This window comes from Pecten maximus, chromosome 18, assembly GCF_902652985.1.
Source record: "Pecten maximus chromosome 18, xPecMax1.1, whole genome shotgun sequence".
Lineage (NCBI taxonomy): Eukaryota > Metazoa > Mollusca > Bivalvia > Pectinida > Pectinidae > Pecten > Pecten maximus.
In genome coordinates this window covers 16,748,152-16,774,712 of record NC_047032.1, presented here as the reverse complement: position 1 = coordinate 16,774,712, position 26,561 = coordinate 16,748,152, and the positions used below count along the sequence as shown (strand labels likewise).

The 26,561-nt window shown below is 35.4% G+C and overlaps 1 protein-coding gene across 1 annotated transcript; it reads left to right on the top strand.

Annotated features, from left to right (window-relative positions):
• The first annotated feature begins 215 nt into the window (after positions 1-215).
• LOC117316263 (tubulin-specific chaperone cofactor E-like protein) lies at positions 216-25,949 on the top strand. The gene is made up of 10 exons (XM_033870801.1): positions 216-515; positions 2,230-2,421; positions 3,350-3,488; positions 3,947-4,028; positions 4,734-4,978; positions 5,224-5,315; positions 6,383-6,441; positions 20,841-20,977; positions 21,580-21,742; positions 22,584-25,949. Exons 1-10 carry the CDS (start codon positions 321-323, stop codon positions 22,798-22,800), a joined length of 1,521 nt encoding a protein of 506 aa, XP_033726692.1. The 5' UTR covers positions 216-320; the 3' UTR covers positions 22,801-25,949.
• The last annotated feature ends 612 nt before the right edge of the window (positions 25,950-26,561 follow it).

Here is a 26,561-nt window from a genome sequence, read left to right as displayed (position 1 = left end):
ATGAGTAAATAAAGTGATATTCTAGTATAAAATTTCATAATATATCACTTATAAATAAGAAATCCAAATCAAATATATCATCATTGCTAAAGAGAGTAAGAAAAATTAGTTTTGAAAACTATGGCTATTTTTGAAAAATAATTGTGCTTACATATATGAAATATAATTCCTACTCCTAAATATTTACCGATTCATCACAATAAACAACAGGGAGAAGTTTCTGAACTTTAGGCTAGTCTAAAAATATCCATGATTCGCAAATACCTTTGAAAGACAACTCGTTCAGGTTAAGAGTGTATGTACATGTGTCCGGCTTGATAATGGAAGCTGAAAAGAAACGACAAGGCAGACGACGCTTGCCACGACAAAAATCTTTCACAGAAGCATTGAAGGAAAAATATTGTACGCCAGAAATCGACTCGTGCAATTCTGGTGGTTTTGTGGTGAACATCGTCTATCACGGAAAACCAAAGACGAACGGGTCAGATGCAGAGCTGGCCTACTTGAGAAACGTGGTATGCGTGAAAGTAGATTTTATTTACGTTTGGAGGTGGAAATATGATTTTATCGTATTGACATCTGTTTTTGACAGGTTTGGAATTGGATCGAAGGAAGGTCATGATCATTTCTTAATTTTGCAGTGCCAATAAACGTGTACATATATTCATATTACACTTGATTATTTTGACATGCTTCTAGAAATAATCTATGGTGTCAAATGTAAATAGTGACTCATACAAGAGATGACAGTTTTATCAGTGACTCATTTTGTTATGAAATACAAATTGTTCCAGATTGAATATCAACTGTCAAAAATGTGAAATATCCATTTATATTATATCAATTTTTTTCGCTGAATATATAGTATGTTGATAATGAATATATGTTGAAATAATGCGAATCAATATAATTATATAAGTGTATTTACGACTTAATTGAAGCCAAATACACCTACTTGCCAATTTGTAAAATGGAAAGTTCATATTTGTTCCAATTTTAATCAGTTCAATATATTTATTGCATAAATTTAAAATTAATTTGCCATAAATCATTTTAAAAAAATCCTCAATATTTTATTGGACCATTGTTAATGGTAGCAAAGTTTCATAAGTGAAATTGTTGATAAGTACCATTCAAATTATCTGCACCATTTGGTCCTACTCCAACAATGTTAGAGGTTTTACACGGCGAGATACTTTTGACAGGCGCCGTCGCAGTCGGCAAAATAATATGCGATAGAAAAAGAGCCAACCAGCGGCCTCTTATGTTATAGGAGTACATTTGGTCCAAAATACAGTTTCAGTATTATTGACTGATGAAGTCAGAAAACACAGTCTGAGGTTGAGTACATATGTTGCCCCATCTGTCATTTTATGATTTTATAACGGGAAAGAATAATAAAAGATAATGTGCCCACACTGGGGCTCGAACTAGCGACCTCTTGCTCTCAAGGCAATTGTGCATCCTATCACTAGTGATTAATTAAATACCAACTGGCCTGAGCTTTTATAAGGCGACTTTATACTCACTAATTTTGCAATTTATTGGGACATGTCCTGCAAGTTTAAATTTCTGTTATGTACATATATATATATATAGTCTTATAATTATGACTTTAAAAGTACATACTTAATGGGAATCAATATTAGTTTCAATTTTTGTTCCTTTTTAAATTGACGTCATATATGTATATATGTTCTGAACCGGAAATAAACTTATCTGGCCATGGTCTTATATATATTTTTCCAGCCAATTGACAGAAATTAAGAAAAACATTCTTTTTAACTTTTAATACAGAGGATATTTCACTTGATTGGCAATGTAATAGAAAAAGTTTAAACACGGAACAAGTGCAGTAATTAAATATATATAAGATGTATTGTAGAGACAACAGTTTCTATTTTTTTCATTGAGTTCACAATCAATGTCCTGACCTCAACTGATATCAAAATGTCATGAAAATGATGTCATCACCGACAATAGTATAACCTGAAAGATCATGATTCATCAGTGAAAAGATTTCCGACAAAGAATTTCTCAAAGAAACAACCAAACTGCTATTTTTTTATTCTTGTTTTAAATTGGAATGAGATACCTTTTTTTTTTTTTTAATTTGCCTGTAAAACATAATTTGCAACAGCATATTAAAATCAAACTATATCGCTGCAAATTTCAAAACATGTACATTATTGGTGCATTATTATGATATTACATGTATTTAAATTTCAGGTGCTGTGTGATAGACATGTCTCTATGGCTGGTATCCCTAGTGACGGCTTGAGGTCTCTGTGTCCCAATGTCAATGACCTTGACCTTTCTGGAAACCTGCTGGATGACTGGGGTGAAGTTCTCACCATCATGTCAAATTTACCATTCCTGAAATTTGTGAATTTCAGTCGAAATAAAATCATTAACAAAAAGGTAAATGACAAAATATGTTCCAGAAATTAAAGGGTTTTGTTGATTAAGTGATAGCTATATAGGTACACTTCGACACAGTTCGTATAACTGAAATATCTTGAGAAACTTTATATTTTTTTGAGAAACTGATCTTCATTATTTGTTTCTATAAACTATTACATCTTGTATCCTTTAATTAGATTAGATCATGCTGATGTAAAATAATTTAACACATAAAGTTAAAAAAGAAACAAATGGATACATGTATTCTCCATTTTTGTCTGTTGATTTTACTATGGTAGACATTGCTACCTCAGGTATATCTATTATCTATATTTCCTACCTATTATATCCATTATAGGCATATTGTGATTATTGTTTAAATTATTTTTCATCTTAGTATTTGAAAGCACCTGCATATTTTCATTTTTTAATTGACTCTTCTTTTGACATTTCTATTATCATGATATTGGTTAAATATAAACAACAATTTGTTTGTGATCTCAAAATCATTAAAATGAATTTTTCTTTAAGTTCGAAAAATGAAACACAAAGAAAGCATATTTCAATATTGTTATTTTTTTTGAAATGATGTTTTCATTTGAAATGTTCCAACAGATTAAAACACTGACATAAAAAGTATGGTAATAAATTTGAAAGTCTTATTAATTAGTTAGTTGGATCCAGGAATTTTTCTGAGGGATTGGTGGGGCCAATAATTGGCCACATTCCAAATTGAAATTATTTCATATTTAAGTCAAATTCCCCAAATTTGCAATTTATTCCTGAAAAAAATCGTTCCAAATTCACCAATTTTTTTCCTCCAAAATGAGGCAAAAATCTCCATCCAAAACCAGTGAGAAAATGGGCTTGGATATGTACATGTGTCACTCTAAAAGGAATATCAACATTGTACCGGTACATCATTTAATATCAATTTTCTTTACAGAATTTTCTACAAAAATGGGAGACTCCTCTGAACACGGTAGAGAGCTTGGTACTCAATGAGACAAACGTTACATGGGACGAAGTGTTGACAGTCGCAAAATACCTACCAAGTCTGAAGGAACTACATACCTGTAAAAATGGTAGGTAGATCTACACACCTGTAAAAATGGTAGGTAGATCTACACACCTGTAAATATGGTAGGTAGATCACTACACACCTGTAAAAATAGTAGGTAGATATACACACCTGTAAAAATGGTAGGTAGGTCAGTTACCTACTGAGTCTGAAGGAACTACACACCTGTAAAAATGGTAGGTAGATCTACACACCTGTAAAAATGGTAGGTAGATCTACACACCTGTAAAAATGGTAGGTAGATCTACACACCTGTAAAAATGGTAGGTAGGTCAGTTACCTACTGAGTCCCTTATCTGATGGCGAAGTTGTGGGACCCATATTTTTGAAATAATGTCTGTTCTTCAGCATGGATTAAGACATTTTGACCAAATTGGATTTGAAGAACCCTAATCTTTATGTATAAAATAGACTGTCAGCTGTCTTGATGAAATCATCTAAAAATATTTCAAATCTGTTCAGGCTATACCCAGCTGTCGTCTTCAAGCCTTGGAGTCCTAGAGAAGGTGACATACTTAAAGATGAACCACAATGAGATTCATAGGTGGGTATCAATAGTTAAATTATAGAACTACTACACTATCTCCCCTCACAAAAAAATTCACTTCAAGCTTTGTGGATAATCGATTGTATGTTTAAAATTAAAAAAAAAAAAAAAAAAAGATACCGACAAAATTTGTTATCGCAGACTCAGATAACTAAAAGATCCTATTTGCATTGAAAGTATTTCGCTGGTCCAAGCCCAAACTCCTCTTTATCTGAGTAATATAATTGTGATAATTTGAAATTTGATACCTTGAAAAAATCAGGTATCCAAAAGTAAAATGCCTTTCTCTTTAGCACAAAGTTAAAAGTATCTGTTATCCTGAAGTTGAAAGCTTTAACCTGTAAACCATTTTTTTTAACTTTCATTTTTTGTCTACTCAAAACTTTTCAAAGCAAAATTTCAAGAAACTACTGTTATTAAGGAAAGTCAAAATTATCCTCCTTATTAACTCTAATTGGTTGAAGATCTACCTACGGATATTGTCTTGTCTTCTACATGTACTTGTTATTATTACCAGTGTTAATTGATTTTTATCTGTCCCGAATCAGTGATTCTTGAGAAATCCCCTCAATATATTTCATTTATATTTACAACATATTATCATATCACCGACTTCTTTGCTCAGGAGCCAGGGCATTCATGCCTAACAGACATTTCGAGTTTAATACACTAAACATAAAAAAAACTATCACCATTTTTCAGCTGGGAGGAAGTATGGAAACTTCGACATTTGCCAGAGCTTGACACACTGATATTATCAGGAAATCCTCTCAAGGATGTGGCTTACAAGCTTCTTGATGATGCAGATCATGTTTCTATGGAAACAAATGATGCAGAAACAGAGGGCATGGACAAGGATGAGGGAAAAGAGGAAAATGGTAACAAAAGTTCCAATCAGTATGCTAAAGACCATTGTAGACCAGGTTCTCGCAGAGGCACTTTCAGAAGTTGATCAAGCAAAGATGGATAAACCTGAGGTTGTCCAGCAAAACAATAACATAAGGGTCACAGAAAGTGACAGAAACACAGAAATGAATGCAGAAGATGACAGGAATGCAGATGGCCAGTGTCATATGAACAACACTAACAACACAGGTCCTGTCAAGTTTTATTTGGAACCCCAAGAAAGTCTCGGTGAATGCTGTTCAAAACTAAGCAATAGCCAGGACAGAAAGGCCTTCCCTAAACTGAGAAAGTCTTTGTCTCAGCGATACCCGTATTGACAGCTGGGATCACCTTCAAGCTCTCAGTATTTTCCCAGCTCTTGAGTCTCTCAGAATACAGGTTGGTTTTGTTAGATTTTTATACCCTGTGTATGTCTCTTTAACAGTGCCTGTCCTGTACAGAATATACTTCTTCTTGGTGATGTCCAATTTCAACAAGTTGAAGATGTTGTCATGAGAGAGAAAGAGATTTATTCAATTCTTAGAAAGCCAAAATTATACATATATATATATATATATAGATTTGATTTTGTGGGTGTAACCCTGGTAAAAACTAGCCGCAATAATACCGCTAGGCTAGAGAGATCTTCTCTTTAGCTTCATCGGTAGAGCGTAAGACTAGTAAGCCAGAGGTCCCGGGTTCGATCCCTAGCGGAGGCAGTGATTTAAATGTTAATTTATCATGCGCTCTGTTACATGGGTACAGTGACAGGAGAGCAGATTTAAAAGATTAAGTAGTAGAATAGGAGCTTATGATATCTGGTGAGATTCAACTCAGATATTGATCATGCATGAAAGATGGATTTTATTCTGACCTTTATACCGGTCAGTCTAACTTATACTTTGTTTTCAGTTTTGTCGTCATAAATCCAGTAAGATTATCAGGCCATCCTTAAAGTTTAGTTGTTTCCCCTTCCCTGATTCTGTTTGTATAAAATTGTCTTAGTAAGTAATAAAAATATATAATGGGATGAATTATAACTAGCAAATTGATGCTGAAGCCCTTACGATTCAGTTTAGTTAATAATAGGTTATAAATATTTAGAGGATATCTAACAGTGTCTTCAGTAATATCAAATATATTTCACAAGTGGGCTAACATTTTGATATTTTTCACGAGTGCACAGCATGAATAAAAAAAATATCAAATTGTTAGCCACACAAGTGAAATATATATTTGGTATTACTGACGATACTGTTAGATATTCTGGTAATAACATTTTTATAGGAAAACAAACCAGGTCAGCTTTTAATTTTCACCATTGTCGTTTGTAAGCAGTGTTTTGATTGATCAAATCAGAAAAAGTGATATTTTTCACTTGTGAAAATATTATTTTTATGGAATGAATAATTTTCGATATTTCACTGGTATAAATGTAATATTTCTTTATCTTAAATTTATTTTAGGATATCCATCTCTTGTCTGAACAGGGCGAAGATGATCGAAGAAAACTCAAGATTGCAAGGTATAAATTTTTAATGCTCTTATATTATGATGCTTAATCATGTTCTTACAATTTGAATTTGAGGGGGGAAAATAAGAAAATAGGCTTTTTGATGGCATAATTATGTCCCCCAAACGAAGTGGGGGGACATATTGTTTTTGCTCCGTTTCTTATTATTATTATTACAAGCTAACCGGTAATAAGTATTTATATATTTTAAAACAACTACCGTATCTATCACCTGTGTTCATTGAAGAATAACACAATCGGTGTAAGATAGTTTTTTATTCGGGGAAAATAAAGCCTTCTGATGATTTTTTTTATTTTTATCTCCCGCGAAACGCGTCAAAAACCGTTCAACGCAGCTCCTTGAAACTTTCTGTATATATCAGACTAGTGCCCTAGTTGTGCCTTTTGCTATTGCGGACCTTCCATTTTCGGTATTTTCTGTGTCGCCATGGAAACTTAGTCAAAAATACCAAATTACTGTTTCCTTTTGTTTCCGGGCTATAACTCCATAACCGTTCAACGCAGCTCCTTGAAACTTTCTGTATAAATCAGACTAGTGCCCTAGTTGTGCCTTTTGCTATTGCGGACCTTCCATTTTCGGTATTTTTTCTGTCACCATGGAAACTTAGTCAAAAATACCAAATTACTGTTTCCTTTTGTTTCCGGGCTATAACTCCATAACTGTTCAACGCAGCTCCTTGAAACTTTGTGCCTTTTGCTATTACGGACCTTCCAATTTCGGTATTTTTTCTGTCACCATGGAGACTTAATCAAAAATACAAAATTACTTTTTCCTTAATAACTCTTACTTTGAGCTTGATATATACATGTATTTGGGTTTTCATACCAACTGCGGGGTGCGGGGGATAAAGCCAAGCTTTGCGGCTCCTTGTTTTTGACACAAACGTAAGTTTGAGTCTATGTCAGCGCTTTTGAGGTATAGCTGACAAAATCTACGATGCCCTCTGGCGGATACTGCCTTGGCCAATCTAACCGTTGCTTTACAGTAACTCCGTAATGCTATGCAGTAAATATTTGTAAATATCGTAAATATTCACGATAAAAAATGACATATAGTAAAGTTCAGCTATAAAAAAATTACCTTTTGTTTTGTTGACACAAACGTAGACACAAACGTAAGTTTGAGTCTATGTCAGCGCTTTTGAGGGCTCTGGCGGATACTGCTGTTGGCCAATCTAAACGTTGCTTTACAGTAACTCCGTAATGTTATGCAGTAAATATTTGTTTAACTTCACGATAAAAAATGACATACAGTGAAGTTCAGCTATTAAAAAAAATCACCTTTTGTTTTGTTGTATTTTAGAAGCTGACAGGACAATGTGTTTTTTTTGGCATCTTCGTTCGCTCTGACACAACTTCCACTGCCACTTCACAATCATATTCTATCGCAAAAAAAAAATAGTCCCGTGACTTACGGAGTCAAATGCAACACTGCAGTTTCGTTAGATATATGACAAAACAACAGAACCTCACAAATAGATAGTTTTCAAAGTATTTAATTTAAGTATGTTCTGTCGATGATACGTAAGAACATTTTTCCGCGTTGAACGCATTAGATTTCACGCGGAATGATACAATCGACTTTTCGCTGGCGCCATATTGCTGCTTACCTGGGACCCGGAAGAAAAATCTACTAACATCACGCTGAATTTTCATCATCGACATCTATGTGTTTTTTTTTCTTTGGTGGCATGTTACTGAATGGGTTATAATATTGATAAAGTTTCGTCGGAATATCGTTGTTATTTTGTACATTGAAAAATCACTCATCCAGCATCCGATTTTGTCCGCCATCTTTCAGTAATGTAAACAATAATAAAAGAAAGAGTAGGTGATCAAACCCAACTTTGAATGTCATTTTCTCACTGAAATATTAATTTGCATGTGATTGATGTAGTCTGCAGATGGTTAGATTATATAGATGTTTTTTACGAAAGAAAAAAAGTTGTCTATTCATCATGACAATATCACAACAACGGCAGTCGAGTACCATACGCATGTTTGCAAATAAAAAGTTAAATAAATTCTCACTGAATAGGGTTTCGAAATGTCAAATGGACTTGTGAATATTAATATTGACTTCGGATCTATTGATTATATCCTACGTAATGCACATGAAGTTTTTCGTTTACAGAACGCGTACCGCATTAACGTGGCTGTCTGCATGCAGATGTAGACGTCACTGAAAATTTCATCTCTAATTATAGCGACTGATTCTTTTTTTCTAATATTCGTGATGGTTTAAAAAAAATAGAAAATGATCTATCATTATCATTTGAAATATTACATAACAGTCGAAGCATATTATAAAAAAGAAAGGGGTCTACGATGTACATCTACATAGACCTTTATTATGTTTGGTGGAGTTTTGAACGCTTCAGGGACGGTTAAAGGGCAGTAACTCTTTAGAAAACACCATTTTTCATGGAAATGTACTGATTGCTAAATTTAACCAGAAATATTTAAAGGCAGTGGAAATGTTATATTCCTACATCTGCGGTTTTTTCTGTCTTAAATCATTTCAGCTTCTGAATTAAATTAACCTTTAAACTAATGCACAGTATAGTATTGATAAATCAATGCAAATAATTTATTCTAACTTAGATTTATTATTATTATTTAATCTTTTTTTCTTTACAACACTAGTACATATTATTTGAGAAGAACAGCAAAAATTACTAAGTTCATTATTCTTCTAAACAACAAAAATTTGTAAAACTTTTTTGTGTTGTGCATATATCCTATTGTGAAATAACTTGGCATGACTAAAGATAATAGTATTGTCTTGATGGCTGTTACATACTATATCATAGGTTGAGTTAAATAATTATTTTCTTCTTGTCAATTATGGTAAATGGTGAAAACACATTTTTTTCATTTAAATTGTTAAGTCGGTTTAATGTTCAAATTCAGATTGATTTAATTAAAGCAACTATTAATAATGTATATATGTGTTAACTTTTCTGACAAAGTCTTCAAGTAACCTGATTATATTTGACAGAGAATCAAAATAAGTAATTTTGTTGTTAAGAATAGTGGGCTTAGCCATTTACAACTGTTTAGATTCTACTTAATAAGGTTTGATTTTTAACATTTTGGCAAATTTATCTTATCAATATCCAATTTAGTTTTAAAGATAAGCAGTACTTCCATTTTTATGAAAATAAAAATTACTTCAGTGTTCTAATAATTTAAACACATGAACAATTGAAAGAAATACATTTGTATGAAAAGCATTCATAATGGACTTTGAAGAATGCTACTACATGTACAGTTCATCCAGTTTGGGCATTCGAACTACATTTTCATCTGACAGATGCTGCAGATTAAAAAAAAAACTCTGATTTTGAAATCGATGATATCAATACATATAGCTACATTCACATCTCACTAACATTAATTAACATGATATATATACCATACATACATATATATATGTATCATGCAGTTACAGTTATGTATATGGTACATATACTATTGCGGAGAATATTTGATGCAATGTACATAAGTGAAAAACAAAATTCCACTTCAAATTGATTTGAACTGTACATGTGAATGAATGTGTTTTTGTTGTATAGATTATTTTTAGCTACACAGTATGGAGTGTAAACATATAACGTAGAGTGCTATATGAAAATCATGTTCACTCTAATGAGCGATTAAGAAACTGTCTCAAGTCTGAGCTGATATGAGCATGTAATTCTAAGTTTTGAATATAGTGCTTAGTTTAATGTGCCCGTCGTGATGGTATACCCTGCCCTGTCTACATCCGCATTCTATGCCTCCAGAGTCTGTTTATCAGACCCAGGTGTTTTTAACCCACCATCATCAGATGGTGGGCTATTCAAATCGCCCTGCGTCACTGGTCCGTCCGTCCCTCCATCTGTAAACAATTCTTGTTAACGCTATTTCTCAAAGTACTGAAGGGATCTTCTAAAATTTCATAGGTTTCTCTTGGTTTCTAGTTATGCATATTGCATTTTGAGACCAATCGGAAAACAATATGGCCGACAGGCAGCCATTTTAGGTTTTGACAATTGAAGTTTGTTATTGCTATTTCTCAGAAAGCACTGAATTGATCTTTCTCAAATTTCATATGTAGGTTCCTCTTGGTGCTAACATTAGTTATGCATATTGCATTTTGAGACCAATCGGAAAACAATATGGCCGACAGGCAGCCATCTTGGATTTTGTCAATTGAAGTTTGTTATCACTATTTCTCAGAAAGTGTTGACGGGATCTTTTTCAAATTTCAAAAGTAGGTTCCCCTCGGTGCCTAGTTATGCATATTGCGTTTTGAGACTGATCGGAAAACAACATGGCCGACAGGCAGCCATCTTGGATTTGGACAATGGAAGTTTGTTATCGATATTTCTCAAAAAGTGCTGAAGGGATCTTTCTCAAATTTGATATGTAGGTTCCCCTTGGTGGGTGGTTATGCATATTGCATTTTGAGACCAATCGGAGAACAATATGGCCGACAGGCAGCCATCTTAGGTTTTGACAATTGAAGTTTGTTATTGCTATTTCTCAGAAAGCACTGAATTGATCTTTCTCAAATTTCATATGTAGGTTCCTCTTGGTGCTTACATTAGTTATGCATATTGCATTTTGAGAACAATCGGAAAACAATATGGCCGACAGGCAGCCATCTTGGATTTGGACAATTGAAGTTTGTTATCACTATTTCTCAGAAAGTGCTGAAGGGATCTTTCTCAAATTTTATTTGTAGGCTCCCCTCGGTGCCTAGTTATGGATATTGCATTTTGAGACTAATCGGAAAACAACATGGCCGACAGGCAGCCATATTGTATTTTGACAATTGAAGTTTGTTATCGCTATTTTACAGAAGGTACTGAAGGGATAGAACAATCTGCCACAAAATATCATTCAAAACCTTGAAATAACATCATTCAAACCAGGGCTCACACACACGATAAAATCCTAAAACAATCACACAAATGTTTTTAACCTGAGCTCTCTCTTATCTAAAAGCTGGTAGCTAGATGGGGCGCTACATCAAATGTATAAATATTTTTTCAAATGCTAATGATAATGATAATTTGTGAAGCGCTTATAGGCATGGGATCCTCAAAAGTTTGAAAAGAAAGGCCTCATTAATTTTACAGGTAATCTAGGACCTTCATATTACATCTACAACTACGTATACATTAACCCATTGAAGATGTCAAATAAGATTACCCGAGTACCTATTCTGACAATTAGCTGCCAAGACGCACTTGCAATCAAAAGTAGATATGAATTTCTTTTCTTTCCAATATTTTGTCCTAGTCCTAATCAGGTATTGGTGATGTTCCATACAAAGTTGACCATGTCCCCACTAAACAAAAGCAGTTAAAATAATTTGTTTTCGTTTGTGTCTTCAGTACTTTCAGTACTTTGATTCTATTTATAGTAACATTATCTTTGACCTTTGACTTTCAAGCCTGAAGCTACATGTAGTATTCTAAGCAAATACTTTCTTTAGTAGCAGTGATCTTGACCATTGGGCCCTTTTAAGTTATCCTTGAAAGCAGGCACAAGGTAGAACTTTATAACTTCTAATAAGCATAATCAGCTCAGCTGTATTGTACTTCAACCGATTTCCAGTTTATAGAAATAGTGACATTGACCTGCAGGCCTGAAAGAGTAATTAAGGTATTGTGCAGCAACCAAACAAGATGCCCTATGGACCTGTCTCAATGACCTGCATCTCTGGACCTCTTGGCTATTGAGAAAAAAGTGTTTCAATATTTTAGCATGTTCGACTCCTGTGACTGTGAATGTATGTCAAGGTCATTCATTTTAACAAACTTTGTATCACTTTACCACAGCATACTACAGGCCAAATATCAGGTCACTTGGCCTCTGGGTTATTGAGTAGAAGATTTTCAAATGTTTGCATGTTTGGCCCCTGTGCCCTATAATGAAGGTAAAGGTCATTCATTCAAAAAAACTTGGTAGACTTTCCGGCATGTGATTGAGTTGAAAATAGACAGACAGACAGAGACCATTTCATTTAAGGGCACCACATCTCGTGATTTGGGACCATAACTACAAAGTGTGTACTGTTCATTTGAATGGAAGAATCCCCCTTTTGGTCCCATTTCTCCCCCTTACATATGTATCATCATGTATATTAATTATGAAGTGCAGAACAATGGGGAAAAAATGAACAATAAACTGCTAGAATAGCTAGAACTGTATAAGACATATATATAGGAAAGAAAATAAAGGGACACAACTCTTCAAGTTAGTGGAAATCCAGCCCTGAATTTGATATGTGATGGTTGTCTTTTGAGAATATGTTCCTAAACCAAAGTCAAGAGAGCTTGTATGTGTCTAACTTTCGGTGTTTGGGCCAGAGGAAACTCTGGCTACTCATTCTCATCAAGGGTCTTTGACGTGTTAGAAGGTGAGATTGCCAGATCTAATATGAAAATCTGATAAAAAAGTATTGCAGTGTTTTTGGATGGATCTACCAATGTTAAACCAATGTTTAACAAAATCTCATCTTTAATATCCAATATTTTTTTCTAAAACCATATTTTCATGACTTAGCCTTGATAGGCCAAATAGAATAAAAAATAAAAGCTTTGTTTCTACTAGTACTAACCCATCATAAACTTAAAAAGATTTTGCCCAAATCATTTTTTTTCCTAAATTGCAAATATTTGTTACCTTTGTGTAGTTGATTCCTGTTTAACTGTCAGTAATACTTTACAATGTATATGTAATTCAATTACACTTAAAATATAGATATCTCCAGGTTTTCCATCCATTGGTTATATCTGTTGCTTAAACAGTTCAATGAACTGTTACATTGTTCTATTTCAGATTTTCCTGTGTTGAATTGTTTCACTATTTCAAACTTCCCTGTGCTGAATTGTTTTTGGCAGATTGTTAAAAAAAAAAAAAATCCTGCCCACCAATTAACTGGGTACCCTCTTTTCCATTTACCTGTTAGTAGAAACAAACAAGCTTTCCAATGTTTAGTGTGTGTCTTTTTTAAGAGTATCTAATATGAAATTGTGTATTACATATGGGTAGACCATGAGTTCAAATTCATGGCAAGTCCCTGGAAGTGTAAATAGTAATGACAGCACATAGTACTGAGGTGATTTGTGCAATGTCAGATTTTTTGCTGAAATTATTCCGGAAAATTTTTCTGTATTTATATCAATTGGGAAAGATTAAATTGACTATATTCTTAATGTAAATGGCAACAAAGGAAAAGACTAGGTGGCCAGTGTACACTATTATGTGGCAGATGAGGGGAATGAAATGCAAGGCTAAATCTGCCAAGGTTGAATACAAAATAATCAACCTTTGGTTAGAAAAGACGGTTAGATACAGAGGTTCGATAATAAACTGTAATGTGTCTTTTCTTTTCTTTGGCTGGGTGTCTTCAGCAATTTAGGTTCGCTTTAGTGAGTTAACCTTAAAGTTGGCATCAGATCCACAGTTCCACACTACCAAAAGCCGGAGACAAACATGAATGCTGCAGACTCCCAAAAGCATGTATTAATAACCAGACATTTATTTTGACTCAGTGGTAGAGTGTCCGTCTTATTCTAGAGTTCGGAGGGTCCCGGGTTCGAACCCTAATCTGGCTGCTACATTTTCTCCTTCTCCTAGCCTGTAACAGTAATTTTCCTGAGGTCCCAACTTCAATCTGTACGTATAGTGGAGGCATTGAAATAAATTTAATTGATCTTGTAATACAAAATAACTTTTCCAAATAGAGCTATGTGTTATCAACACCAACCCCTGTGCTCAGTGCCTTAAGCAATGTCAGTTGGGGCACAGCGCCTCGTCACAATCTTTTCGTTTTGTAAACACTTGAAGCATTTTGATATATATCTCTGTTTACCCTATGAATCATGATTAGCCTGAGACACACTTGATATGTCTCTTTAACCTATAATAACTCATAACCTGCGGCAGCTGGATTATGAGTTGTATGGTAAACAGACAAGTGTTCAAAACGTGAATGTAGTTACGTGGCCCTGTGGTCAGGGGTAGTTAATTATATAAATATTCCAAACCAGACCAGTCAGTTAAAAAAAGTAATTACACTGTACTGTACAGAAATACAAATATTCCCACATAGAACAATGTCGTGGACAAGCATTTATATAGACAATGGTTGTGAAGATGAAGTATTTAAATGACCATGTGCGTAAACTGTAAAACGAAAGTAGGTCTAGCTCACAGGGGCATGTCTAGTTTTATATTACAAAAAATAGTCAGAAATACCTATATATATTGGATGTTTTGTTCGGAAAAATAAGTTTGAAAAAATAGGTCAGAATTTCAATGGCGATAGGATGTTTCCCTTGTCAATATATATACATGTAGGTATTTCTGACTATTTTTTTGTAATATAAAACTAGACATGCCCCTGTGTCTAGCTCAGCAAGCAGACACTGCTATTTCGCAATGACTTCGTTTTATTTGATACGATAGCTATGAATTAAATAAGTGTTACCTTCCGTTGTATTCTAGCACATTGGTGTCTCAACAAATACGGAAAAAATCCAGTGATATTCGATAATCTTCTGTTTTTATTATCGTTTACTGTCGTTTACAGGTGAACATATCTTCCGGGTCACGTTCTGAAAGCATGCGCTTCCGGCTACGTCATCAAATTCATTTCCCGCGAATATATTGGGGAATCTAATTTTCCCTTTACATTGTAAAATGAAATGAAATGAAAGAAATAAAGATTATCTAAATAAAAGAAAAGTTATCAGTATTGAGTAGAAAATTGAATTCCCTTTATAAATAATTATTTCAATTCGCTTACCTAAATTATAACCAATCAAAATTAAAATGATTTAAAATTTACTTTTCGTTTCTTTGATAATCCTAAAATTTATGATCACAGTATCATTTAGAAGCTTTGCAGTGCATACTGTTTCAAACGCACAGATGCTTTGATTTGAACAAAGATGGCGACCTGAAGCTGTGAGGCAGTTTGGATTTGAATTAAATTGCGTATATTTCGGCAAGTAAGCATCGTACAATGTTCCCGTGTGGTCAGATCATCTAGTTTTTAGCTCACCTGGCCCGAAGGGCCGGTGAGCTTATGGCATGGCGCAGCGTCCGTCGTCCGTCGTCCGTCCGTCAACTTTTCCTTTAAATCGCTACTAGTCCTAAACTACTCAGTGGATTTTGACCAAATTTGGTCTGAAGCATCCTTGGGTGAAAGGGAACCAATTTTGTATAAACGGTGGGTCTGGCCCCCCAGGGGCCTTAGGGGCGGGGCCCAATAGGGGAAATATAGCAAATTCTTTAAAATCCTTCTTCTTCTGTAGAAATGAAGGGATTTGATTCATATTTGGTCTGAAGCATCCTTGGGTGAAGGGGAACCAATTTTGTATAAACGGTGGGTCTGGCCCCCCAGGGGTCTTAGGGGCGGGCCCAATAGGGGAAATATAGCAAATTCTTTAAAATCCTTCTTCTTCTGTAGAAATGAAGGGATTTGATTCATATTTGGTCTGAAGCATTCTTGGGTGAAGGGGAACCAATTTTGTATAAACGGTGGGTCTGGCCCCCCAGGGGCCTTAGGGGCGGGGCCCAATAGGGGAAATATAGCAAATTCTTTAAAATCCTTCTTCTTCTGTAGAAATGAAGGGATTTGATTCATATTTGGTCTGAAGCATCCTTGGGTGAAGGGGAACCAATTTTGTATAAACGGTGGGTCTGGCCCCCCAGGGGTCTTAGGGGCGGGGCCCAATAGGGGAAATATAGCAAATTCTTTAAAATCCTTCTTCTTCTGTAGAAATGAAGGGATTTGATTCATATTTGGTCTGAAGCATTCTTGGGTGAAGGGGAACCAATTTTGTATAAACGGTGGGTCTGGCCCCCCAGGGGCCTTAGGGGCGGGGCCCAATAGGGGAAATATAGCAAATTCTTTAAAATCCTTCTTCTTCTGTAGAAATGAAGGGATTTGATTCATATTTGGTCTGAAGCCTCCTTGGGTGAAGGGGAACCAATTTTGTATAAACGGTGGGTCTGGCCCCCCAGGGGCCTTAGGGGCGGGCCCAATAGGGGAAATATAGCAAATTCTTCAAAATCCTTCTTCTTCTGTAGAAATGAAGGGATTTGATTCATATTTGGTCTGAAGCATCCTTGGGTGAAGGGGAACCAATTTTGTATAAACAGTGGGTCTGGCCCCCCAGGGGCCTTAGGGGCGGGGCCCGATAGGGGAAATATAGCAAATTCTTTAAAATCCTTCTTCTTCTGTAGAAATGAAGGGATTTGATTCATATTTGGTTTGAAGCATCCTTGGGTGAAGGGGAACCAATTTTGTATAAACGGTGGGTCTGGCCCCCCAGGGGTCTTAGGAGCGGGGCCCAATAGGGGAAATATAGCAAATTCTTTAAAATCCTTCTTCTTCTGTAGAAATGAAGGGATTTGATTCATATTTGGTCTGAAGCATCCTTGGGTGAAGGGGAACCAATTTTGTATAAACAGTGGGTCTGGCCCCCCAGGGGCCTTAGGGGCGGGGCCCGATAGGGGAAATATAGCAAATTCTTTAAAATCCTTCTTCTTCTGTAGAAATGAAGGGATTTGATTCATATTTGGTTTGAAGCATCCTTGGTTGAAGGGGAACCAATTTTGTATAAACGGATGGTCTGGCCCCCCAGGGGCCTGGGGGGTGGGGCCTAATAGGGGAATATTGTATATTCTTTAAAATCCTTCTTCTTCTGCAGGAATAAAGGGATTTGATCCATGTTTGGTCTGAAGCATCCTTGGGTGAAGGGGAACCAATTTTGTATAAACGGTGGGTCTGGCCTCCTAGGGGCCTGAGGGGCGGGGCCCAATAGGTGAAATATAGCAAATTCTTTGAAATCCTTCTTCTTCTGTAGGAATAAAGGGATTTGATCCATATTTGGTCTGAAACATCCTTGGGTGAAGGGGAACCAATTTTGTATAAACGGTGGGTCTGGCCCCCCAGGGGCCTGGGGGGGTGGGGCCCAATAGGGGAATATTGCATATTCTTTAAAATCCTTCTTCTTCTGCAGGAATAAAAGGATTTGATCCATGTTTGGTCTGAAGCATCCTTGGGTGAAGGGGAACCAATTTTGTATAAACGGTGGGTCTAGCCTCCCAGGGGCCTGGGGGGTGGGGCCCAATAGGGGAATATAGCATATTCTTTAAAATCCTTCTTCTTCTGCAGGAATACAGGGATTTGATCCATGTTTGGTCTGAAGCATCCTTGGGTGAAGGGGAACCAATTTTGTATAAACGGTGGGTCAGCCTCCCAGGGGCCTTAGGGGTGGGGCCCAATAGGGGAAATATAGCAAATTCTTTGAAATCCTTCTTCTTCCGTAGGAATAAAGGGATTTGATCCATATTTGGTCTGAAACATCCTTGGGTGAAGGGAAACCAATTTTGTATAAACGGTTGGTCTGGCCCCCAGGGGCCTTAGGGGTGGGGCCCAATAGGGGAAATAGGGTTAATCCTTTAAATCGCTACTAGTCATAAAGTTATAAATGAATTTGAACCAAATTTGGTCAGTAACATTCTTGGGAGAAGGGGAACAGAGTTTGTATACATTTTTACTCTGAACCCCCAGGGGCCTAAGGGGCGGAGCCAAATAGGAGAAATAGATATTAGTCTTTAAATCGCTACTAGTCATAAATTTTTTAATGGATTTTAACTAGCTTTGGTCAGGAACATCCTTGGGGGAAGGTGAACAGAGTTTGTATTAATTTTTACTCTGAACTCCCAGGGGCCTGAGGGGCCGGGCCAAATAGGGGAAATAGGGTTAATCTTTTAAATCACTGCTAGTCATAAAGTTATGAATGAATTAGAACCAAATTTGGTCAGAAACATCCTTGGGAGAAGGGGAACAGAGTTTGTATACATTTTTACTCTGAACCCCCAGGGGCCTGAGGGGCGGAGCCAAATATGGGAAATGGAGATTAGTCTTTAAATCGCTACTGGTCATAAAATTTTTCATGGATTTTAATTAGATTTGGTCAGGAACATCCTTGGGGGAAGGGGAACCGAGTTTGTATGAATTTTTACTCTGAACCCTCAGGGGCCTGAGGGGCGGGGCCAAATAGGGGAAATAGGGTTAATCCTTTAAATCGCTACTAGTCATAAAGTTATGAATGAATTTGAACCAAATTTGATCAGGAACATCATTGGGAGAAGGGGAACAGAGTTTGTATAAATTTTTACTCTGAATCCCCAGGGGCCTGAGGGGCGAGGCCAAATAGAGGAAATAGGGTTAATCATTTAAATCGCTACTAGTCATAAAGTTATGGATGAATTTGAACAGGAACATCCTTGGGAGAAGGGGGAACAGAGTTTGTATAAATTTTTACTCTGAACCCCCAGGGGCCTGAGGGGCGGGGCCAAATAGGGGAATAGAGATTAGTCTTTAAATTGCTACAAGTCATAAAGTTATGAATGAATTAGAACCATATTTGGTCAGGAACATCCTTGGGGGGAGGGGAACAGAGTTTGTATAAATTTTACTCTGAACACCCAGGGGCCTGAGGGGCGGAGTCTAAGAGGCCCAAGGGTCTTTCCCCACCCTAAGGAACTTAGTTTCTTCAAACACAATTAGGTTGTAAAAATAATCCATAGGGTCTTTCAGTCCCTTAGAGAGTATGTGTATGAATAAATTGAACATGAACATTATTTTGGCATTTGGTCAAATCCAACCAGGTGAGCGATACAGGCCCCATGGGCCTCTTGTTTCAATATGCATTCAGAACAGTTGTTATCTAGTCGCTACGGTTATTAACATAAAAATTCGGATTATTATATAAATACTTATTTAATTATTCTTATTTCTTCAACTTTCTTCCGCCGCGGAGGTTTCCGACATTTTTCTCAGAAACTACTGGGCGGATCATCATCAAACTTCACAGACATACTCGTTGGTGTATGGGGGTGTGCAACCAGGTGTTTTTTTCGCGATCGGATATCCAAGATGGCTGCCAGAGCCCACTTCCTGTTTTTAGATTTCGGTCTCCGATTTCAGTGAAAATAGGTGTATATGGGTTTTTAGGATGCCAAATAACGTGGCAACATTTATTTCCGAAAAGATTTGTTGCCATGGAAACAAAATAGTGGCCTCTGATTGGTCGAAATTTAGATATTGTTCGATTTTAATGAAATTTGGTATGTAGTTATATCATGGGTCACCAGTCACTCCCCTAACCTCACTTCCACATTTTAACAAAATGGCCGCCATTTTCTGGCCTCTGATTGGTCTAAATTTACATATTGTCTGATTTTGATGAAATTTGGTACGTAGGTACATCATGGGACACCGGTCACATCTTGTAACCTCACTTTCACTTTTTAACAAAATGGCCGCCATTTCCTGACCTCTGATTGGTCTAAATTTAGATATTGTCAGATTTTCATGAAATTTGGTATGTAGGGGTATTAGGGGACTCCAAAATCAACTGAATGGGTTTCGTTGCCATAGCAACCATACGGAGGGTTCTGATTGGTCGAAATTTAGATGTTGTTCAATTTCAATTAAATTTGGTATATAGGGATATTGAGGGATGCCGAACATAATTGTACGACTGCAGGGGCGTTTGGGGGACATCTGTAATGGTTTACCATTACAATTAGTACTTGTTTATTTAGTTATTAGTAACCAGATCTTGTTTGTTTGCTGGGTTCATCGCTCCATGAACAGCCAGGCTAATTTTGAGGCAGTGTCTCCTTGTAGTAGTTGGTGACCACCTCACAGAACAACATACAGGAGATCTAAGTCCAGCAGTCTTTGAGAAATAATGATAATTTGATGGTCTGTAATATAAATACATTAAAAGCCAAATTGACAATGAACATTTCTCTATTCCCTTCTTAGATGCTACACATTATTTTAGTAAAGTTTGTAATCTTGCATGCTATCCTTTCCTATGCAAAAATATTTCCGAAAGCTTGAAGAAACAATTACATATCAATTTTGATTTTAAAGGCTTAAAAAGTCCTTAAAGAAGTAACACTTGAAATGGCCAAAAATTTTCAGTGAAATATCAAAATTTAGTAAAACAAAAAGTTTCTGCGCAAGTCAACAAAATAATGCCAATACGATAACCAAATTTGAAATTGATTTAACAAGGGCAAATATGAACAGAAATATAGAATCTTATGAAGACCCTTGAGAAAGTACAATAGGATGTTGACCATACAAATTTTCCGTCATCTTTATCAATCTGCAACCCTTAAAAACATTATACTGTTACTTCCTCTGTCTGTAGTCGTCATCTGCCACAAAGTTATGATAATGAGAAGAAGCCCTTGAATATCAAATTAACTGGTAGATGTGAATTATATTAAAATGTATCAAAATTTGGTAAGTTATAAAAAAAAATAATAATATTCTCAACTTTGTTTGCCAGTTTACCAAACATCAAAATCTTGAATGGCAGTGAGGTAACCGTGACAGAGAGGGAGAAAGCAGAAAGATATTTCATCCGGTACTTTATGGATCAGGAATCACAACCAGAGAGATACAGTGTGCTGGAGGCAAAACATGGTATGGTTAAACCGTGGGTGTAAATTTCACTTAAGGACATATGCTACCTTAATAAGATATGTTTGATCCTCCCAAAGAGTTCTACTTAAAAAACCCTGATGTATTATCTTTGCAACATAGCACATTGAAAATTCTAAGGGAATCAAATCCAGAACCTCTGGCTTACTTACTAGTCTTGCACTCAACCGATTAAACTAAATAGAATTTATCTCCAGCAACTGGTATATATATATTGTGGGGACTACCCAGTACTCCCCTTCCAGGAAAAAACTTGTCTTTGAGTTTCAAGGGGTTATAACAATGCTTTCACCAGTAACACTAAGTATAATTCCTGGTGCTGGCGCTAATGTAACAGAGCACATTTCACTGTCTCTGCTTATACTCAACTGATCGAGCTAAAGAGAAGATCTCTAGCATTATATTGTGACTAGTATTTACTGGGGTTACATCTTGATGATGGTAATGTCAAAAAAGTTATACATATCTGTTAGGAAGTATAGATTACGATTGATCTAATTAAAACAAGCAGTAACACAAAAGAAAAAAAAAGAATGAAAAAAAAAATTCTTTTGAAATTTACCAATATTTTTTTTTAATTACAGGTAAATTGGAACCCATTGTTGACGTTGACATCTCCCGTGGGTTTAAGGAAGTAGCCACGCTGACGTTTATCTTAAATGGAAAGACCTTGTGTAAGGGTACATTCAAGGTCAAAGACTTGGTGCATGAGTTAAAGGTCTTCGTAGCCAAGAAACTCGATACAAGGTACATATATATGTGAAGAGGCCGCGGTGGCCGAGTGGTTAAAGTGTCCCGACACTTTATCACTAGCCCTCCACTTCTGGGTTGCGAGTTCGAAACCTACGTGGGGCAGTTGCCAGGTACTGACTGTAGGCCGGTGGTTTTTCTCCAGGTACTCCGGCTTTCCTCCACCTCCAAAAACTGGCATGTCCTTAAATGACCCTGGCTATTAACAGGACATTAAACAAACCAAACCAAAGTGAAGATCACACTGGAAAACAAAACTATTTTACAGTATTATTTCTAAGGATAGATTCAGCCCTCTTTTGTTGTTGTTAAAATTTCTTTTTGAGGATAAAAACCCTTTTCCTAAGGTAAGCAGAATAACTAAAAGCTGTACAGAGGAAAGATGTAATAATTACATTTTGCGTTATTTGTGTATAAAGTCTATAGGATGAGTTATTATAAAAGAAGGGAGAAAACTCTGACGCACATGTCACTGAAGAACTCGAGGCGATAAAGCATTCTATTCATGATATTAAACATATCTTCACTTTTTGGAATCGCTCTAGAGACATTTTTAAACAGATTTTGGAACTTCATATATCGGTCAAGTTTTGTGTTTAATGAGTTTTTATCCTCAAACAAATTTTTGTTGGCACTTGAGGAGATATGTTTCATATGTTTTAGACCTCTCCTGTAGGGCTGAATAGAAAGTGACTATAGATGAGGAGGGATAACAAGTTTGGTGGTTAAGAATTTTTTTGTGTTTTTAGCATTAAGACTTCATACATCTCCAGACCTCCATTTGTGTAGTGTCCTATTGTTTTTATCAAATTCAGCAAAATTATGTTTGGATTTTCAGATTAACATTTAAAATGTTTCACTACGGCTGCGGACCGAACCATCCTGAAGATGAGGAGATGCTTTACCAGGAACTTCAGTCAGAGCTTCTTCAGATGAGTCGGTTTGACATCATGGACGGAGACGAAATTCACATCTTTATGGACAGGGGTTTTCAAATCCAAGCAGGTCATCTTAACTATCTCTATATCCGGGCTTTTACAGACTTCAGAAAGTGATCTCAGGATCACAATTCTTGTTGATGTTTATTTTTCAGGTAATGCTGAGATATATTTAATTCTATTTCTAAATTGTTACTATTTTTAGGTAAGATCTGTTGTTTGTAATAGATTAATTTAAATTCTAAATTAACAATTCTGTTTAATTTCATGGCTCTGAGCAATTTGATGCTTACTCTTCTGAAACACCCTGTCTCATTCTTCTACTCTTTCAAGGATCTTTAATCGGATGCATGTGTTCATATTTGGTCTGTTCTGTGATTTCAAGTTCTCATCAATGTAGTTCTATTACATACCTTGGACATAATTGTGAGTTTCTCGGGTGTTCTAGCATTTTACAGTCAAGAACAACCATGCAGAAACTACTTTTCTACTTTGTTATTATTGTTTTTTTTATAATGACTAAACTTCAGTCTGTGGTAACTTTAACATTCATAGATAAAACTTCTACCAAAATTTAGTTGTGAATTTGTGAGCCATTATACAGTTGAGATAAAATAGTGATAAAGCTGATATCAGATTGGCTGTCATGGTTTTGCTTCAATTTAAATATTGTAAGAACTTTCATGATAACTTGTTGATTATAGTATAATGATAGATTGTCCAGTGTTTGTACGCAGAATGTGGCTTTCTGATTGGTTGAGATTTTTTTCCTTACCTATATGAAAAAAATCTGAAAATGGTGCGAAATATGTGACGTCACAATACGGCCATTGACATTAATATTGCCTATTGATTTGTGAAAAAGAATCCCTTATAAGATCAGTTCAATTGTACATAAAACATGTTTAATTTTTAAAATCAATTTCAAAAATTTATGAGAAGGGTTGATGTCAATTATTTTTTAGTTTCATAGGGGTATGATTTACTCAAATGAAACTAAAAAAAAAAATGACATCAATGCTTAATTGAACTTACATAAGTAGATTTTGAATATCTACAATATTGAAATTGAAGTATTTAAAAAAAAAAATGAATCGCATCTTAGAACTTATTTTAGTTTACTTTCAGTAAGATTTGAAAATTTACATTCAAATTCCAAATTATATAAATCACAACATGTACATTCTTTGATGAGGATTTGTTCTCCAAATGGTCATGAATATCAAGTTAGCAACAGGAAAATAAATAAGACGCAAGACTGTTCTCATTGATTTTAAACAAGGAGTTGTCTTTCTTTGAAAACAAATTCCTTGTACATGTATGTTATCTTTTGAAATGATTTTGCAAAATTATTTACAAATCAATAAGAAACATATTTGTATGGTTTGATTTCAAAAAGATCAATCAACATTGTTTGGTGTTCCCAACAAAATAGATATTTTTTGGACTCCATTAATTAATGTGATTAATTTTTCCAATATGCAAAATCACCTGAAGTTTAGTTTTTTTTCCAAACTGGTGAAACTTTAAAACATTTATGATGCTTTGCCAGGAAACGTCCATGGATGTTTGTTGTATACAATGTGCCTATGTTCTATAGCCTGTACCAGTTTGTAGAAGTGCTGAATGTTGTGATATTTTCAGAAATATTTACCTGTAATTGCTGTCAATCAACTATAAATGTTTTATTAATTGTATAATAAATGAGAATTTATGCTTCTACTCACCAGTTAATTTGCTTATGAAAATACCAAGATACTGTAAGACTTCCTTAAGACCAATATGCTTGATACAAAATTCCCCTTATCAAGAAGTTAATCTAAATCCTCAATTAGGCTCAAAAGTATCCAGGTAAATTTAAAAAAAAACGTGAATTTTTGATATAGCATTCATTTTGAAATATTTTTTTAGTAAAAGCAATTTACATCTCAAAGTATTCCTTAAACTGGATATTTTTGAAAATGAAAAGATTGAATTAAAATTACAAAACCAAACATTTTTTGAAGGTTTTTCACACCGGGGATCTCCAGTTTACCAGATTTCATCCTTGACAGAAGTTATTCAATTGATACTAATATGGATCTCGCATTTACTGCAGTAATTATTTCACATTTATAAACAGCCTACATCTTCAAAACCCAATCCTACATGTTTATGTCCTTCATATTCTTTTTCATGATCTCACTTCCTGTTAACAATGACAAAGGAGGAAAAACCACATTTATTTCATTGTCTCTCTTTTCTAGTTTCTACAATAACTCAATTTGTCACTCTTTGTATGGCTAAAACTTCCTGAAATCTCATATCTCAGGAGAAATTTTTGCCAATGTTTTTGCTTTATATCCCTAAAACTTTAAGGTTTGCGGAACTTTTGTGAAATTGAATGCAGCACAGGAATCTATATTTACAATGAAGTTTAGTTTACTCTTTTCATTACAGTTAAGTGGTTGGTAGAAATCCAAAATGTCATCTTATAAAACTGTTTTAGATTAACAGTGTTGAGCATTGTAGATAACATATGATGTATCAGTTTATTAGTGCTAAAATCATTTTGCAGTGTTTTCTTATTAGGGCCCTGTATGAGAGATATGGATGCCCTATAGTAATCACTCTGTCTGTCCACAAATTGTGTCCCTCTATAACATCTCTTGTATTGTTGAATTTAAATTTGTATTATTTTTTTGCAACATTTAAATGTGTCATTAATTTTAGTGTACTATTTAAATGTGTCATCAGTTCCTGTGCACCATTCAAATTTGTCATCACTTCCTGGGTATTATTCAAATGTGTTAACAAAAAAGCCAAATGATGAATATAGAACTGCATATTATCTAACTAAATTTTTGGTAACAGGAATTTAGATATTTTTTTCATCACATTTCATGTAACAAATTATATACAGTTGACAGTTTGACAACTTCATTATCTCGAAGTGAGTGGGGTCATGAGATAGCCTAAGCATTCAGGAATATCAAGTTTATTTTATATTAGAAATTAACTGTTGGAACTGAATTTTTACTTCACGTTATGCAGGGTCTATGATTTGAGTTTAAGATAACGGAATTTGTTTGTGTCTTGTATAAGGTATAATGTAGTACTTATATCTACGTAGATGCTATCACTTGTACGTGGTATATCCAGTTCTGATACACTGTGTGTTTGACATTTTAAGTTTGTGTATTTGTACACATACATGTGATATATGAAGAAGTGGAGATTGTATCCTTGAAATACTATATCTCCTTGGAATAAATGAAGAGAATTTTTATTGTTTTCTTTTTATTACTTTTGATGATCGTGTGATTCTGTTACCTGCACTGAGGTTACAGCAGAGCCATCATCCATCCAAGATCTTGCCTGACTCGATGTTGCTTAACTTTGTTACATAGACACGGCACTCAACCACACAGCCACAAAGGCTAGCTATTGGAGTAAGCAGCTGAAATGCCCATATCCATTAATTGTTACATTACCCCCTTTGCTGATGAACTTTCTTGTGGGTTCAACCTGGCATCCTCAGTACACACAACTATCCGTCTTGTTATAGCAGTGCCCCTCGTGACTAAGGCCCACTAGATACCAAGTCTCCGGGAACAAAATGGTTCTCATGATGTTGAAGGTCACCAAGTCTCCAGGAACAATGTGCTTCGATGATGTCGGAGGGCACCCTACAGGACAGCAGGCCTGTGAATCATCATATTGTCAGTCTAGTTAAAACTAATTCTGCTCCTCAACCATACTCTGGGTGGATAAGCTGTCATCCAGTCTAATAATAGTTGTGTCCCTTAGAGGAGTACTAGTGGAGTTAAAGTCTAATGTTAACTTCTAACTTTTGATCCTGTCCAGTTCCCTATATGTAGTGGGGCATTGATCTGCAG